The sequence below is a fragment of the Chelonia mydas genome, chromosome 13 (assembly GCF_015237465.2).
Source record: "Chelonia mydas isolate rCheMyd1 chromosome 13, rCheMyd1.pri.v2, whole genome shotgun sequence".
In the NCBI taxonomy this organism is placed as follows: Eukaryota; Metazoa; Chordata; order Testudines; family Cheloniidae; genus Chelonia; species Chelonia mydas.
In genome coordinates, this window is record NC_051253.2 from 42,850,809 (window position 1) to 42,866,814 (window position 16,006).

General features: G+C 49.0%; 1 gene segment (V, D, J or C); it reads left to right on the forward strand.

The window, feature by feature from the left end:
- The first annotated feature begins 13,634 nt into the window (after positions 1–13,634).
- LOC119567975 lies at positions 13,635–14,646 on the forward strand. The segment is given in 2 exon segments: positions 13,635–13,740; positions 14,186–14,646. Coding segments are annotated over 2 exon segments (489 nt in total).
- The last annotated feature ends 1,360 nt before the right edge of the window (positions 14,647–16,006 follow it).

Below are 16,006 nucleotides of genomic sequence, written 5' to 3' on the forward strand. Positions count from 1 at the left end.
CAAGTTAAGAATTACTTAGACAAGATAGACGTCCTCAAGTCAGCAGGGCCAGATGAAATACATCAGAGAATATTTAAGGAACTGGCCAAAGAGATCTCAGCCATTAACAATTTATTTCTGAGAATTCTCGGAGGACAGGAGAGATCCCAGAGGACTGGAAGAGGGCAAGTGGTGCCTATCAATAAAAAGTGGAATAAGGGCAACCCAGGAATTATAAACCACTAAACTTAACTTCTGTACCTGGAAAGAAAGGAGCAAATAATCAATCTGCAAGCACCTAGAAGATAAGGTGACAACAAATAGTCAACATGACTTTGTAAAGAACAAATCACGTCAAACCCACCTCATATCCTCCTTTGACAGGGTAACAAGATGAGAGGATGGGGGCAGGGATGGGGACAGTGGATGTGTTATATATCAGCTTTAGTAAGACATTTCATACAGTCTCAGATCGCCTTCTCATAAGCAAACCAGGGAAACATAGACTGTTGAACCTATTATAAAGTAGGTGCACAACGAGTTAGAAAATGTTCTCAGAGAGTAGTTATCAATGATTCACAGTCAAGCTGGAAGGGAATATCGAGTGGGGTCTCACAGGTATCTCTCCTGGGTCCAGTTCTATGCAATAGCCCCATAAAGGATTTGGATAATGGCAGAGAGAGTACATTATAAAGTTTGCAGATTATACCAATCTGGGAGGGGTTGCAAGCACTTCAGAGACCAGGATTAGAATTCAACATGAGCTTGACAAACCAGAGACATGGTCTGAAATACATAGGCTGCCTCCACACTCACTGTCTGTGTAGCTAAACCCGACAAGAAAAGGCTCTAGCAGGGGGAAGTAGCAGTAAATTCCTTCATGACATCAAATATCAGCCAGTTGGACCCTGAGCCTGTGGGCAAGACCCACCAGCCAGACACTGGGGAAAGTTCTCTGTAGTAACTCAGAGCCCTCCCCACCTAGTCTCCCATCACTGGCCATTGGGGATATTTGCTACCAGGAGTTGTAGATGTGCCTACAATGGCATGTGGCCATCTCGTCATACCACCACCCACCATAAATTTATCAAGCTCAGTCTTGAAACCAGCTGGGTTCCCCCCCCCCCCCCTTTTTAGTATTAATTCTGACTGAGATTTAATTTTAAAAAGCCACCTAAAGGCATTTAGATGCCTGGTTTATATTAGGAAGAAAAGCAGTTTGGGAAATCTTAACCTAAGTAAACTGGAAACCTACCCCTATTGTTACCTCCTCTTCCCTCTCTCCTACCCCTTTGTTTGCTGCCTGGCTTTAAAGACTTTTTGAACTACCTCATATAAATTAAGTAGGGCAACTGCTTTTTGAAGAGCCAGGGAACATCTCCTTCTCAGACACACACCCTACCTTGTGCTGTGTATCTTCGTCTGTTCCGTTGGGATTCTGATTCAAAAATAAATACCATGTGTTTCATTTTTCATTCCCTGCTGGCAGCTCTCTCAGGTAAGAACTTCAGAGGCAGCTGGGATAAAAGAGGGAAATAAATGCAGCCAAAACCAACTTTCAGTTCAATGGTTGATTCTCCAGAGCACTGAAGAACTTGCTCAGATGCTTTGCTGAATCACAGCCGAAATCTTTAATGTTTGTCTATTTGCAGGTGTCTGGTCACAAATCCAGTGAAGCCAGTCCGGAGTAGAAGTTAAAAAGCCAGGAGACTCTGCAAAACTCTCCTGTCAAGTGTCTGGCTACACGTACACTAGCCACGGTATGCACTGGGCATGGAGATCTCCGGGAAAAGGACTGGAATGGGCATCTTCAATTACAAACGGAGCTGGTAACACCACATACTACACAGACTCGGTTAAAGGGCAATTCACCATCTCCAGAGACAAGACCCAGAACCTGCTGTTCTTGCAAATGGATGGGCTGAAGCCGGAGGACACAGCTGTGCGTTATTGTGCCAGACGGGGTGAACACAGTGTCGGAGAACGTACCCTTGTTCACTCAAAAACTCCTTAGTGGGAGATTCCAGGTCATCTCTCCACCAGATGGCAGCAGTGGCCCACATTAGGAGACGCCAGGTAAAGACCTCACCACAGCTCAGAATGACACCTGTCCTAGATGCAGGGCCATCTCTTAATGACAGCACTGGGTAAAACATCATTCGTGGGGCTAATGCGAGAATGCTTTTCTCTCCCGCTGAAAATTTCAACTCTCTTTTTATTGAAATTTTCAGCAGAAAAATTCAACTTTCCGTCAATGAAAAGGTTTATTTAATATTGAGGAAAGCAGACACTTTCTGCAAACATCTTGGTTTAGCCAAAACCCCAATTCTCTTAAAGTTTGGATTGAAAGTTTTGGGCCAGCCCTAATTATTTGCCCTTTTTCAATAGAAGGATTCCACTTCAGTAAGGCAAGGAGTGGACAGACAGACATGTTTAGATTATTCTTACTTCTTCTTCCTACTCCCCAAGACCTACCCCTTACTTTGTGTCCTTCCCCTCTTGCACCTTTCCTTTGACCAAGTCCCTGATCCTTCAAGTGGAAGTCAACAGGGCTCCAGAATTTGGAGCATCTTGAAGGGTTGAGATAAAGGCCCTGATTCAGCAAGCCTTTCTGCTTCGCATTTCCAGAGGAGTCTAAAGGTCCGTATCCAGGGGGATAAAAGCCCTGTGGCATGACTGTGTCTGGCCTGGGTCAGCTGGCTGGGACAAGGGACTAAAAATTGCTGTGTAGACATTCGGGCTGGAGCTGGAGCCTGAGCTCTAGGAACCTCCATCCTCACAGGGTCCCAGATCTCAGGCCCATCCCAAGCCTGAATGTCTAAACAGCCATTTTTCACCGCTTGGCCCCAGCCAGGTGACCCAGGCCAGCAGCGGGTTTATCCCTGTGTAGACAAACCCCAACAGAGTGAGAAACCCAGATCCTATTGAACATAAGAGCGGCCATTATGGTGCAGACCACGGTCCGCATTGCCCAGTATCCTGTCTGACAGTGGCCGATACCAGATCTTCAGGGGGGGTGTACGTAACAGGGCAATTCTGCTTCATCCCTGTCTTCCTCTCCCAGCTTCAGGTAGTCAGAGGTTTAGGGTCAACCCAAGCATGGGGTTGCATCCCTGAGTGTTTCGGCTAATAGCTATTGATGGACTTATCCATGAATTTATCCATTTTCCACCAAGTTATAGTTTTGGCTATCAAACCATCCCATGGAAATGAGTTCCACAGGTTAGCTGTGCACTGCATGAAAAAGTACTTCCTCTTCTTTAGTATGAAACCCGCTGCTTATTAATTTCATCTTCAGTGCAATGGAATTTGCCAGCGTATCTCCTTTCTGTTCTTTCAAAAATCTCAACCACTGCTAAAATTGGTGCTTAAAAAGGTATGTACTAGTCTGTCTTGTCTCTTTAGGGTAGGATTTTTCAAAGGGGCCAAAGGGAGTTAGGCACCCAGTCCAATTACGGGATTTGGGCACTTAGCTGTCTTAGGGTTCCTTGCAAACCATAACCTTAAATTTTCAGGGGGAGAATTTCAAAGGCCCAAAGTGCATTGAAATTAAAAATCCATGTGAACTGTCCTATTAGCTCCCATTCATGCCTTTGACAAGGCTCCCTAAACTCCTCACCGTAGGTTCTTCCGAGGGGTGCACACGGTACTTTACACAAAGGGGTGTCTGTTTTGGTGTGGGGCTTTGGGCACTATTGTAAAAATAACAATCTGATGCTCTTCCCCCTCCAAATCTTTTGTTACTCCTCAAGTAACTTGACTTTGTACTTCATCATTCCATTTTCCCTGCAGCACATGAGAACAGCAGAGACACCTGGTGGAAATTTAGTTCACAAGGAAGTCCAGGCAACAGGGAATTAGACTGGGTCTTCAAAGGGACTTAGGGAATGCAATACACAGACTGCCTTGAATTTTAGAGAGAGGGGCCTTTTGAAAATCCGTTCTTAAACCTAAACTATACAAAGATCTAAGCATATGGGGCTTGATTTCTAAAGAACACCAATGTATTCCACATGGATTGGTCTGTAATGTGCACCAGAAGGGTCTACAAATGTTCTGTAGTGCACTTTAACGTAGTACTATCCTCCATGCATTTATCTAGTTCTTCTTTGAAGTCTATAACAAGGTTCAAAAGAGACAGAGATAAATTCATGGAGGATAGGTCCATCAATGGCTATTAGCCAGGATGGGCAGGAATGGTGTCCCTAGCCTCTGTTTGCCAGAAGCTGGGAATGGACGACAGGGGATGTATCATTTGATGATTCCCTGTTCTGTTCATTCCCTCTGGGGCACCTGGCATTGGCCACTGCTGGAAGACAGGATACTGGGCTAGATGGACCTTTGGTCTGACCCATTGTGGCCATACTTGTGTTCTTACTGTTTCAGACAGAAGTCAACCCCCTGCAGAGCACATTACTCCACCCTGTAGACAAAGCTCCTAGTTAAATTTACTCCTACGAGTAGTCCCATTTAAATTAATAAGATTACTCACTTGCACAAAGTGCAGCACATTCCTAAATCTCTGCAGGATGGAGAGGAAGGATGGTCCAGTGGTTAGAACTCACCTGGAATTTGGGAGACGTTGCTTCAACTCCCTGGTAGCGAGTTCCTGTGTGACCTTGAGCAGGTCACTTTAGCTCAGTGCATAGGTGGGGAAACTGAGGCAGGCAGGCAGGAATAATACCCCCTATTTCAAAGACGCGCATGCATCACAGACTGTGAGATGATCAGATTCTACAGTGATGGGGCCATACAAGTAGTGGAGAGAGAAATTTGTGGCGGACCTCGCTCCCTGGGCCGGAGTGCATGGACCTCTCTGAGTTTATCATGCAAGTGCCCAGCCTTACTCCTTCTGAGTATCTGGTTTTATACATTGGAGGGTGGCGCAGCCTCCCTATGCAAATGAAGAGGGAGCCCCTTTACCCTGTTAAAAGGCAGGGACTGGCCCTCAGTGGATGCTCTGGGACAAATGTCTCCCAACACCCTTTGGTGTCTGCGCACCTCACAATCAAAGCTCATTTAAAGTGCTGAAGCCTTGTGCTCACCTTAAGCTCAGGGGCGATCCTCGTCCTAAGGGACCTTTTGTGCCCTTTGAGACATCAATATGCTTCATGCAAATCTCCACTCCTGGTTCCCTGTTCATATACGGAGCTCTGCTCCTCTGTTCCTTCAATGAGGACGTTCACTCTCGATTGGACTTCTCACCCAACTCTGAAGTTGCTACTCCTCTCTCTTCTCGCTTTGGTTTTCCCTACAAGTAAGGCGATGCAATACTGAGTTTATTTAGTTAAAGGACTACACGATGTTGAATTAATTTCTTTCTCTCTCTCTCTCTCTCTCCTGGCATCTCTTCTCAAGTGACACTCGTTCAATCCAGCCAGGGACTGCTGAAACCTTCCGAGTCTCTCAAACTGACCTGTGTTGTTTCTGGGGTCTCCATCACCGATGGGTGCTGCTGGTGGCACTGGATAAGGCAGCGTCCAGGGAAAGCATGGGAATGGTTGGGGCTTATAAAAAATGACGGAGGTTCAGTGTACTCCCAGTCCTTCCAAAGCCGGCTCAGCCTCTCCAGAGACAGCCAAGAACGCGTACTATCTCCAGCTCGTCTCCATGATTAATGAAGACACTGCAACGTATTATTGTAGGAGACACACACTGAATAGAAACCAGTGAGGGCTGGGACAAAACCAGGAACCTCCTCTGAGCAACCCACCCCGCAGAGCACATGCTGCGAAACGCATCTCAAAAGGAGCTGTTCAGACCCCTCCATTCCCATTCACACGGACTGAATTTTGACCCTTGCAGAACTGAGCCTTTTAACGCACTTGTGGGACAAACAATTGCAGCCACTTAGCTCCTACCTGCCCCAATGCTGTCTACTGCAGCCGGTGCCGGTGGGCAGAGAAAGCCAGATCCACAGCTAGTGTGAATCAGCCCAGCTTTCCTGGAACCAGCGGGCCAGGTGCTCAAAGGATGTCAAGAGGTGTGACTTCATTGAAGTGAATGGGCCAGATCCCATTCAGCCGAAATCAGCACTGCCCAGTTAACGTTAGAGGGTGGCCATGCAGCCAGTGTCCATCCCCCAGAGCTCCTTTGAAGTCCAGTGGTAAATCAGCAGAACTGGATTCTTGCCACTTTCCCCCAATTGAAATGCTTTTCTCAGCCTGATCTTGTGTTTCAAAATTTCTATCCTACAGCCCGGCTCAGTCGTGTGCTGACCAAGCTCCTGTTCCACATTCAGAAGCTGCCGCTGGCAGGGAAAGAGGAAGATTGCGCAAGAATTACCCAGCAGTTTGTACAGCAGCCTACGTCTCTCTGGGTTTGTAGCACTGTGCAGAGGTGGGCAAATACCCAGAGAAACGGCCTAGAGCTGCACTGATTAAAGCACTAGAAAAGCTCTGGCTAGGAGTGCTCTGGGTGCAAAAGAAAAGCAATTGGTCATTTCCCAGGATCCTCTGCTTGTGTGTCAGATGAGAAGCCCACAGTACAAGGAAAATCTGAATTCTAAATTCTCTCCCTTTTGAATGAATATTAAATCCTCTGTGGAACACCATCCTCCCACCCACCTCCACCTTTACACAGGGAAAGCAAAATGATATATTTCAGAGTAGCAGCCATGTTAGTCTGTATTCGCAAAAAGAACCGGAGGACTTGTGGCACCTTAGAGACTAACCAAGGTATTTGAGCATAAGCTTTCGTGAGCTACAGCTCACTTCATTGGATGCATTCAGTGGAAAATACAGTGGGGAGATTTATATATACAGAGAACATGAAACAATGGGTGTTACCATACACACTGTAATGACAGTGATCACTTAAGGTGAGCTATTACCAGCAGGAGAGCGGGGGGGGGGGGGGGGAAGACCTTTTGTAGTGATAATCAAGGTGGGCCATTTCCAGCAGTTGACAAGAAGGTCTGAGGAACAGTGGTGGGTGGAGGGGGGGGGAATAAACATGGGGAAATATTTTTACTTTGTGTAATGACCCATCCACTCCTAGTCTCTATTCAAGCCTAAGTTAATTGTATCCAGTTTCCAAATTAATTCCAATTCAGCAGTCTCTCGTTGGAGTCTGTTTTTGAAGTTTTTTTGTTGAAGAATTGCAACTTTTAGGTCTGAAATTGAGTGACCAAAGAGACTGAAGTGTTCTCGAACTGGTTTTTGAATGTTATAATTCTTGACGTCTGATTTGTGTCCATTTATTCTTTTACGTAGAGACTGTCCAGTTTGACCAATGTACATGGCAGAGGGGCATTGCTGGCACATGATGGCATATATCACATTGGTGGATGTGCAGATGAACGAGCCTCTGATCGTGTGGCTGATGTTATTAGGCCCTATGTTGGTGTCCCCTGAATAGATATGTGGACACAGTTGGCAACGGGCTTTGTTGCAAGGATAGGTTCCTGGGTTAGTGGTTCTGTTGTGTGGTGTGTGGTTGCTGGTGAGTATTTGCTTCAGGTTGGGGGGCTGTCTGTAAGCAAGGACTGGCCTGTCTCCCAAGATCTGTGAGAGTGATGAGTAGTCCTTCAGGATAGGTTGTAGATCTTTGATGATGCGTTGGAGAGGTTTTAGTAGGGGGCTGAAGGTGATGGCTAGTGGCGTTCTGTTATTTTCTTTGTTGGAGAGTCTGTGACGGTGACATGTAAAACCTCCGGCTACACCTTTACCAGCTATTACATTAACTGGGTACGGCAGCCTCCTGGGAAAGTATTGGAGTGAGTAGGATATATCAGTCCCAGTAGCAGTGGAACTGTCTACTCCCAGGCCTTCCAGGGGTGATTCATCATCACCAGGGACACCTCCATAAGCACGGCCTATCTACAGCTGGGCAGCCTGAGAACCGACGACACAGCCACGTATTACTGTGCTAGGGACACAGTGACACAAACCACATCTACAGCAATTCTAAAACCCTCAGTGAGAGAACCCAGGTTTCCGGCGAACACTGGTTGAGCCTTTAGTCACCCCAGAGAGCTTTTACCCACGTAAACAGACTGAGGGTAATTTCCCCCAAACTTCTTAGGCTCCTCACTCACTTAAGCCTCATGGTAAATAGATTTTTTTCTAGATACTAAGTCACTTCTCAAAATATGAATTAGGCTCCTGTGACACAGTCACCTGTCACAGCAGCAAAACTGTCCTGAGCTAATGGCCTAAGCACCAGGCTATGGGGTATTTTAGGGAGGGGTCTTTCAATCTCTCCTGTTGAAGCTGTTCCACTGTGAATAATTTAATACTCATGAGGCCTGAAAAAGAAAGGGGGTGTCTGCACCCTAATATCACCCTCCTTTTGACAATGGAAAATATGGGCTCCAATCCCTGTCCCAATTCAGCTCTGAACCAAAGGTCCTTCCCCACCCCTCTGAGCTTCACTTCAGTTCCTCCTCTTATGAGTGTAGAGGGCCCCTCGGCTACTCCCACTGGGAGCCCAAGTACCATTTAAACTAGCCTTCCACCCTTCATGGCCTTCTAGCTCACTTCCTGGTCCTCACAAACCCTACCTCAGGGCTCCATCTCACTCTAGCCCCCCAGGAGTTCACCCCACTCCCGTAGCTCTGCTTTCTGGCCACAGCCTGTCCCACACCAACTAAACCTTCCTCCAGCAACTCTGCCTAGATCCCCATCCTCTAGGCCTCTGCTGAGCTCCCAGCTCTCTTGAAGCAATGCTCACCCTCCCTCATCACCACAGCCGGGCTCAGTCTTTCTAATGAAGCCCCATTACATGCAGCTGGGGTCACTAATGAGCTCCTAAGTACCCAGCTCATCAGTGAGGCTGAGGAATAGCTGCAAAGTCATGGGCAAACGAAGGTGATTTTATTAAGTATAACAAGTAGGATTTAAGTGGTTCCAAGTAATAACGGACAGAACAAAGTAAGTTGCCAAACAAAATAAAGCAAAACATGCAAGTCTAAGCCTAAAACATTAAGAAACTGAATACAGGTAAATCTCACCCTCAGCGATCTTCCAATAAGCTTCTTTCACACACCAAGGAGTACTTGTGGCACCTTAGAGACTAACAAAGGTGCCACAAGTACTTCTTTTCTTTTTGCGAATACAGACTAACACAGCTGCTACTCTGAAACCTTTCACAGACCAGACTCCTTCCTAGTCTGGGCCCAATCCTTTCCCCTGGTACAATCCTTGTTAGTTCCAGAAGACATCTTAGGTGGGAAGCAGGGGTGTTCTCATGACTGGCAGCCCCCTTTGTTCTCTTCCACCCACTTCTATGATGAGCTGCATGCAATTCTAGGGGGTGCCCCTACCGCTACCCCACCCCTCTACATGGACTCCTGCAAGGGGTGAGTCTCACACAACAGGGATGAGGATTTTTGGGATGATGAAGAGGAGGAGGATGAAACTGTTCTCCCTAACAGCCAGGAACTGTTTATCACCCTGGAGCCACTACCCTCCCAACCCTCCCAAGGTGGGCTCCTGGACCATGAAGCCGGAGAAGGCACCTCTGATGAGTGTACCTTTGTAAATATAATACACGGTTTAAAAGCAAGCGTGTTTAATGATTAATTTGTCCTGAAGACTTGGGATGCATTCGCGGCCAGTACAGCTACTGGAAAAGTCTGTTAACGTGTCTGGGAAGGAGCAGAAATCCTCCAGGGACATTATTAAGGGGACATTCAGAGGTGGCCATTCCTGCTGAGCTGTTTGCCTGTGGCGGAAAATAAATCATTCCCGCTGTTAGCCATGTGGTGGGGGGCGCGGAAGGGGGCGGGCCAGTTCACGCTGAGCTGTTTGCGTGTCTTTTTAAATACTATTCTCCCTGTTTTTCCTCCCGCAGCTGTAAATGTTTCAGTGCTCCCCCTATCATCTCCTTCCCAGAGGCTAATGCAGATAAGAAGGTGAAAAAAACGCACTAGTAATGAAATGTTCTCTGAGCTCATGCAGTCCTCCCACGCTGAAAGAGCCCAGCACAATGCATGGAGGCAGACAGTGTCAGAGTCCAGGAAAGCAGAAAATGAATGCGAGGGCAGGAGGGACGAGCAAGAGGAGATGTGGCGGGAGCAAGAGGAGAGGTGGCGGCTGCTTGATGAGAGGAGGCAGGATGCAATGCTGAGGCTACTGGGGGATCAAACTGATATGCTCCGGCGTATGGTTGAGCTGCAGGAAAGGCAGCAGAAGCACAGAACACCACTGCAGCCCCTGTGTAACTGCCCACCCTCCTCCCCAAGGTCCATATCCTCCTTACCCAGATGCCCAAGAACGTGGTGTGGAGGGGGGCCTCCGGGCACCCAACCACTCCACCCCAGAGGACTGCACAAGCAACAGAAGGCTGGCATTCAATAAGTTTTGAAGTGAAGTGTGGCCTTGTCCTTCCCTCCTCCCCCACCCCTCCCGGGCTACCTTGGTAGTTATCCCCCTATTTGTGTGACAAATTAATAAAGAATGCATGATTTTGAAACAACAATGACTTTATTGCCTCTGCAAGCGGTGATCGAAGGCGGGAGGGGAGGGCAGGTGGCTTACAGAGAAATAGAGTGAACCAAGGGGGTGGGTTTTCCTCAAGGAGAAACAAACAGAACTTTCACAGTGTGGCCTGGCCAGTCATGAAACTGGTTTTCAAAGCTTCTCTGAAGCTCAGCGCACCCTGCTGTGCTCTTCTCATCACCCTGGTGTCTGGCTGCACGTAATCACAGCCAGGTGATTTGCCTCAACCTCCCACCCCGCCATAAACATCTCCCCCTTACTCTCACAGATATTGTGGAGCACACAGCAAGCAGCAATAACAGTGGGAATACTGGTTTCACTGAGGTCTAACCGAGTCAGTAAACTGCGCCAGCACACTTTTAAACGTCCAAATGCACATTCTACCACCTTTCTGCACTTGCTCAGCCTCTAGTTGAACTGCTCCTTACTACTGTCCAGGGTGCCTGTGTATGGCTTCATGAGCCATGGCATTAAGGGGTAGGCTGGGTCCCCAAGGATAACTATAGACATTTCAACATCCCCAATGGTTATTTTCTGGTCTGGGAAGTAAATCCCTTCCTGCAGCTTTCAAACACACCAGAGTTCCTGAAGATGCGAGTGCCATGTACCTTTCCCAGCCATCCCACGTTGATGTTTGTGAAATGTCCCTTATGAGCCACCAGTGCTTGCAGCACCATTGAAAAGTACCCCTTGTAGTTTATGTACTGGCTGCCAAGGTGGTCCGGTCCCAAGATAGGGATATGCGTTCCGTCTATTGCCCCACCACAGTTAAGGAATCCCATTGCAGCAAAGCCATCCACTATGACCTGCACATTTCCCAGAGTCACTACCCTTGATAGCAGCAGCTTAGTGATTGCGTTGGCTACTTGCATCACAGCAGTCCCCACAGTAGATTTGCCCACTCCAAATTGATTCCTGACTGACTGGTAGCTGTCTGGCGTTGCAAGCTTCCACAGGGCTATCGCCACTCACTTCTCAACTGTGAGGGCTGCTCTCATCTTGGTATTCATGCGCTTCAGGGCAGGGGAAAGCAAGTCACAAAATTCCATGAAAGTGCCCTTACGCATGCAAAAGTTTTGCAGTCACTGAGAATCATCCCAGACCTGCAACACTTGCGGTCCCACCAGCCTGTGCTTGTTTCCCAGGCCCAGAATCGGTGTTCCACAGCATGAGCCTGCCCCATTGCCACCAGGATGTCCAAATTGCTGGGGCCAGTGCTTTGAGAGAAGTCTGTGTCCATGTCCTCGTCACTCTCGTCACCGCGCTACCATCGCCTCCTCGCCTGCTTTTGCAGGTTCTGGTTCTGTACATACCGCAGGACAATGTGAGAGGTGTTTACAATGCTCATAACTGCCGTGGTGATCTGAGCAGGCTCCATGCTTGCTGTGGTATGGCATCTGCAGGAGAGCAGAGTTGCAGTGGAAGCGGTGGCTGATGATGGATGCCAGAAGAATAGATATTTATAGAGAACGATGAGAGGACCTGCGAGGTGGATTCATGAGAGCGGGAGAGCAGAGTTGCAGTGGAAGTGGTGGAGGATGATGGTTAGCACGGCGCACATTTCCTGAGGAAGAACACACATGCCCGGGATCCCATGCCAGACAACACGGAGAAATTCGCTATTGAGACAAAGCAGCAGAGCAGAGTTGCAGCGGAAGCGGTGGAGGATGATGACGGTTAGCAGTCCTACTCCATCGTCTGCTGACAGCAGTATGGCATCTGCACAGAAAAAAGGCAAGAAACGATTGCCTGCCATTCCTTTCATGGAGGGAGGGGAGACTGACAATGTACCCCAAACCACCTGTGACAATGTTTTTGCCCCACCGGGTGTTGGGAGCTCAACCCAGAATTCCAATGGGCAGTGGAGACTGTGGGAACTGTGGGATAGCTACCCACAGTGCAACGCTCTGAAAGTCGATGCTAGCCATGGTACTGTGGATGCACTCCACTGACTTAATGCGCTTAGTGGGGACACACACAATCGACTGTATAAAATTGCTTCCTAAAACTCGACTTCTATAAATTCGACCTAATTTCGTAGTGTAGAAGTGGCCAAGCACAAGACAAGTGGACATTCTTGAGAACACTTGACATTGCACTGTTTTTCTGTTAATTCATAGGACACACACAGACATTCCTACGTACTCAGTACATTGAAGAGGACTCCCTTGCTTCAGACAACCTAGGGACAGATCAGGACATTACAAACATCTAGTCTCACCTCCGGTTTGTGGATAACACGGTCCTGTAACATCATAACACCTGCTCACTGACTGCTCATATCAAACCTTCTCATTGACTTCACACCCATCCTTCTTAGTGTAGCCAGCTTCCAGAGAACAGCAGTGAAAGGCTCTTCAGAGAGAGATGTCTGGTGAATAGGCAGAGGGATGGACTTCTTGCAGTTCAGTGAAAACCCCTGGAAACAGTTCTAACACCAAATCAGCACACACAGAAAAATCCTCCCACCTCACCCCCCTGCAGGGCTTACAGGAAACAAAAATGACCAAGTTATTAAACCGAAAGGAAGAAGAGGGGGAAACCGCTTCTATGTTTACCAAAAGAACAAGCCTACATGGGGGCAGCAAAGTGTCATGTTCGATTACGAAACATTTCTATCCAGAGACTGAGCCCAGGAACAATGCCCAGGAATTACTGTCCACAGCACCGAAGGCTGGAATTTTCAACGTCAGGGTTTGCCCAAAAAAACCCCTTTCCAATCAGCAGGAACTGAGTATCCAGCGCTCCTCCAAGGTTTGGGAAATCACAGCTCACATCCGTATTTCACCAGTGAAGGGCGCTTGTGTTTATACATTCATTGATCCTATGGTATTTCAATTTTATATCCATTGGGTGTTACACTTTGGTAACCCACTATTAGGCGCCTTAACATACGAGTTTACCAATTATCTGTAAACTCACACTGAAGTCCCCCAAAGTCAAAGTGGATTTAGTGGTTTCCTGGATTGGGGCCCAAATGATATTAATTTGGTCCCCTTGATATCAACACACTTATGCTTTCCTGAATCGGGGCATAAATTCCATTGCAGTGACCTACTGATTCCCCTTCAGTCTGTCACTCCGGGTTCTGAAGTCGTTTATTTGCCAAGGTCGGTGCCGCTGCGGTTTATTCAAATGCCTTAGCAATGACCACATGCAAATGAAGTAAGAACACTTCCTGATAAAGGAGAGCGACTGAGCCTCACTGGAAATCTGCCGGGGCAGCCAGACAGTTCACAGTTGTTGCACCACACAAGGTGGTTGGGTAGAATTAAAATGGCATGTCTGGGGTTCCTTGTCCTTTTGGCAGCCTTCTCGGGTAAGTGGAGTAAACTGACAGGCAGCTAGCTCGGACGGCTGGGGTTGCACACGATGGCTTTCTGGTTAAGATGTAGGACTGCATCTCAATCATTCTGTGTTCAAATCCTGTTTCTTTCACATGTGCCTTGAAACCGGTCATTTAAAGTGAAAATGTACCTAGGGGATCTGGATGCCAAATTCTTGGTTTTACTGCAAAGTGGGTGTCAAAATCTCTTAGGCATCATGGACAATCCCAGGCTGAATCTCTGTGACTCAGTTTCCTATCGGTAAAACGGGGTAACAGCACATCCCTACCTCAGCAGTACATTCATAAGTACACAAGGAACTCAGATAATTCTGAGAGGGGCAGAGGAAGGGGCAATAGAAGGACCTGGAAACATGAAGGAAATGGAGTGGGGAAAAGAGGGAAATAAAGTGTATTTTTTCTTCTTATTTATTTACAGGTGTCAGCTCCCAGATCCAGCTGACCCAGTCTGGGGCAGAAATCAAGAAGCCTGGAGAGTCTGCGAAGGTGACATGTAAAACCTCCGGCTACACCTTTACCAGCTATGGCATGCACTGGGCACGGCAGGCTCCCGGGAAAGGACTGGAGTGGATAGGATATATCAATCCCAGTAGCGGTGGCACTAGCTACGCCCAGGCCTTCCAGGGGCGATTCACCATCACCAGGGACACCTCCATAAGCACGGCCTATCTACAGCTGGGCAGCCTGAGAACCGATGACACAGCCACGTATTACTGTGCTAGGGACTCAATGACACAAACCACATCTGGACCAATTCAAAAACCCTCCAGTGAGAGAACCCGGGTCTCCTGCGAACACTGCAGCCCTCAGCCACCCTGGATAACGGTGACCCCTGTGAACAGACTCTGGGTAATTAGCCCCTAGTGACTTAGGATCAGTGAAAGCTAATGGGATTTAGATCCTTAAGTGCCTAAATCACTTTTCAAGCTAGGACTCTGTTCCCGGGACACAGTCAACAGTAACCGGAGGAGAAGGGGACCAGAACAATCACAGCCCTGGGAGAAACTGGGTGTGCCAGGAAGCGTGTGTCTGCCACAGGATTGGACCCGTTACCGGGGTGTTGACCCCCTGCCTTCGCCCACAGCTCCCGGGAGGGAAGGGAGCCCCGGCTATTAGACCCTGTTAGCGAAACTCGCTGGGAGTGAGAGGAGACTAAGGACCCCCCCAAAACAGGCGCCTTTAACTCCCTCTGTGGGAGGAGAGCGAGCCCTGGGGAGAGGGGGCTACCCAGGGAGTGCGAAGGAGGGAGGGCAGAAGGGATGGGTGGGCGGCGAGGTCTATGGGCCTGTGGTGCCTGGGACCAGGAATATTCCTGGACCGGGGCCCGTCTCCAGCAATGTCTGAGGCCGGGTTTCTCCCTCGGCCCCGCCTTCTGCCCCCGGGTGCTCCCCGGCGGGTGATTTAAAATGGCCCCGGGACCCCCACCCACCACCGGCAGCGCAGCGGAGCTGAGCGGGGTCCTGCCTGCTCGCTCCACGTGGCTGCCGGCCCCGCCCTGCGGCCCCTGGGTGGGGTGGGTCGGGTCTGTGTCCTTGCAGGCTGGTCCTGCCCCAAGCGCCCCTGCAGCCAATAGGAAACGCGGCTCGCCCTGCCTAGGAGCACCAGATAAGCGCAGTACCCCCCACCCCCTCCCAGATCCTGCACCCCCACCCCTTTCCCACACACCCCCTCCCACCCCCAAACTCCCTCCGAGATCCTGCACCCCTCCTACCTCCAAACTCCCTCCCAGAGCCTGCACCCCCAGCACAGCCCAGAACCTTCACCCAAACTCCCTCCCAGAGCCTGCACCCTTCCTTCACCCCAATCCCCTGTCCCCGCCCAGGGCCTGCACCCCAAACCTCCTCCCCCCACCCAAACTCCCTCGCAGATCCTTAGGCAGGTGGGTGATGGAGTTTGTTGGGGGCGGAGTGGGGGGGGGCAGGCTCTGGGCGTTCTGAGCACCACCAAAATGTCTACTAACCTGCCGCCTGCCTCCCCTGAGAAGAGGGGTGCTTAAAGACGGCCAGGTCCCTGTGTCCTGCCCCAGCGAAGAGAGGCAGCCCCGAGAAAGGTCGCACTGACTTTGGGCTCACAGGCTGGGGCTTCCCTTCTTCAGGAGAACACGGACACCTCAGAGGAAAAAAACTTTGATTTCACTGAGCTCTGAAAACTTATGGGGTCAGTGGGATTCAGAGCCACTGAAGGGAAATCCGAGTGAAATAAACACCCGGGCATTTTTAATCGATCTGATCCATCTCCG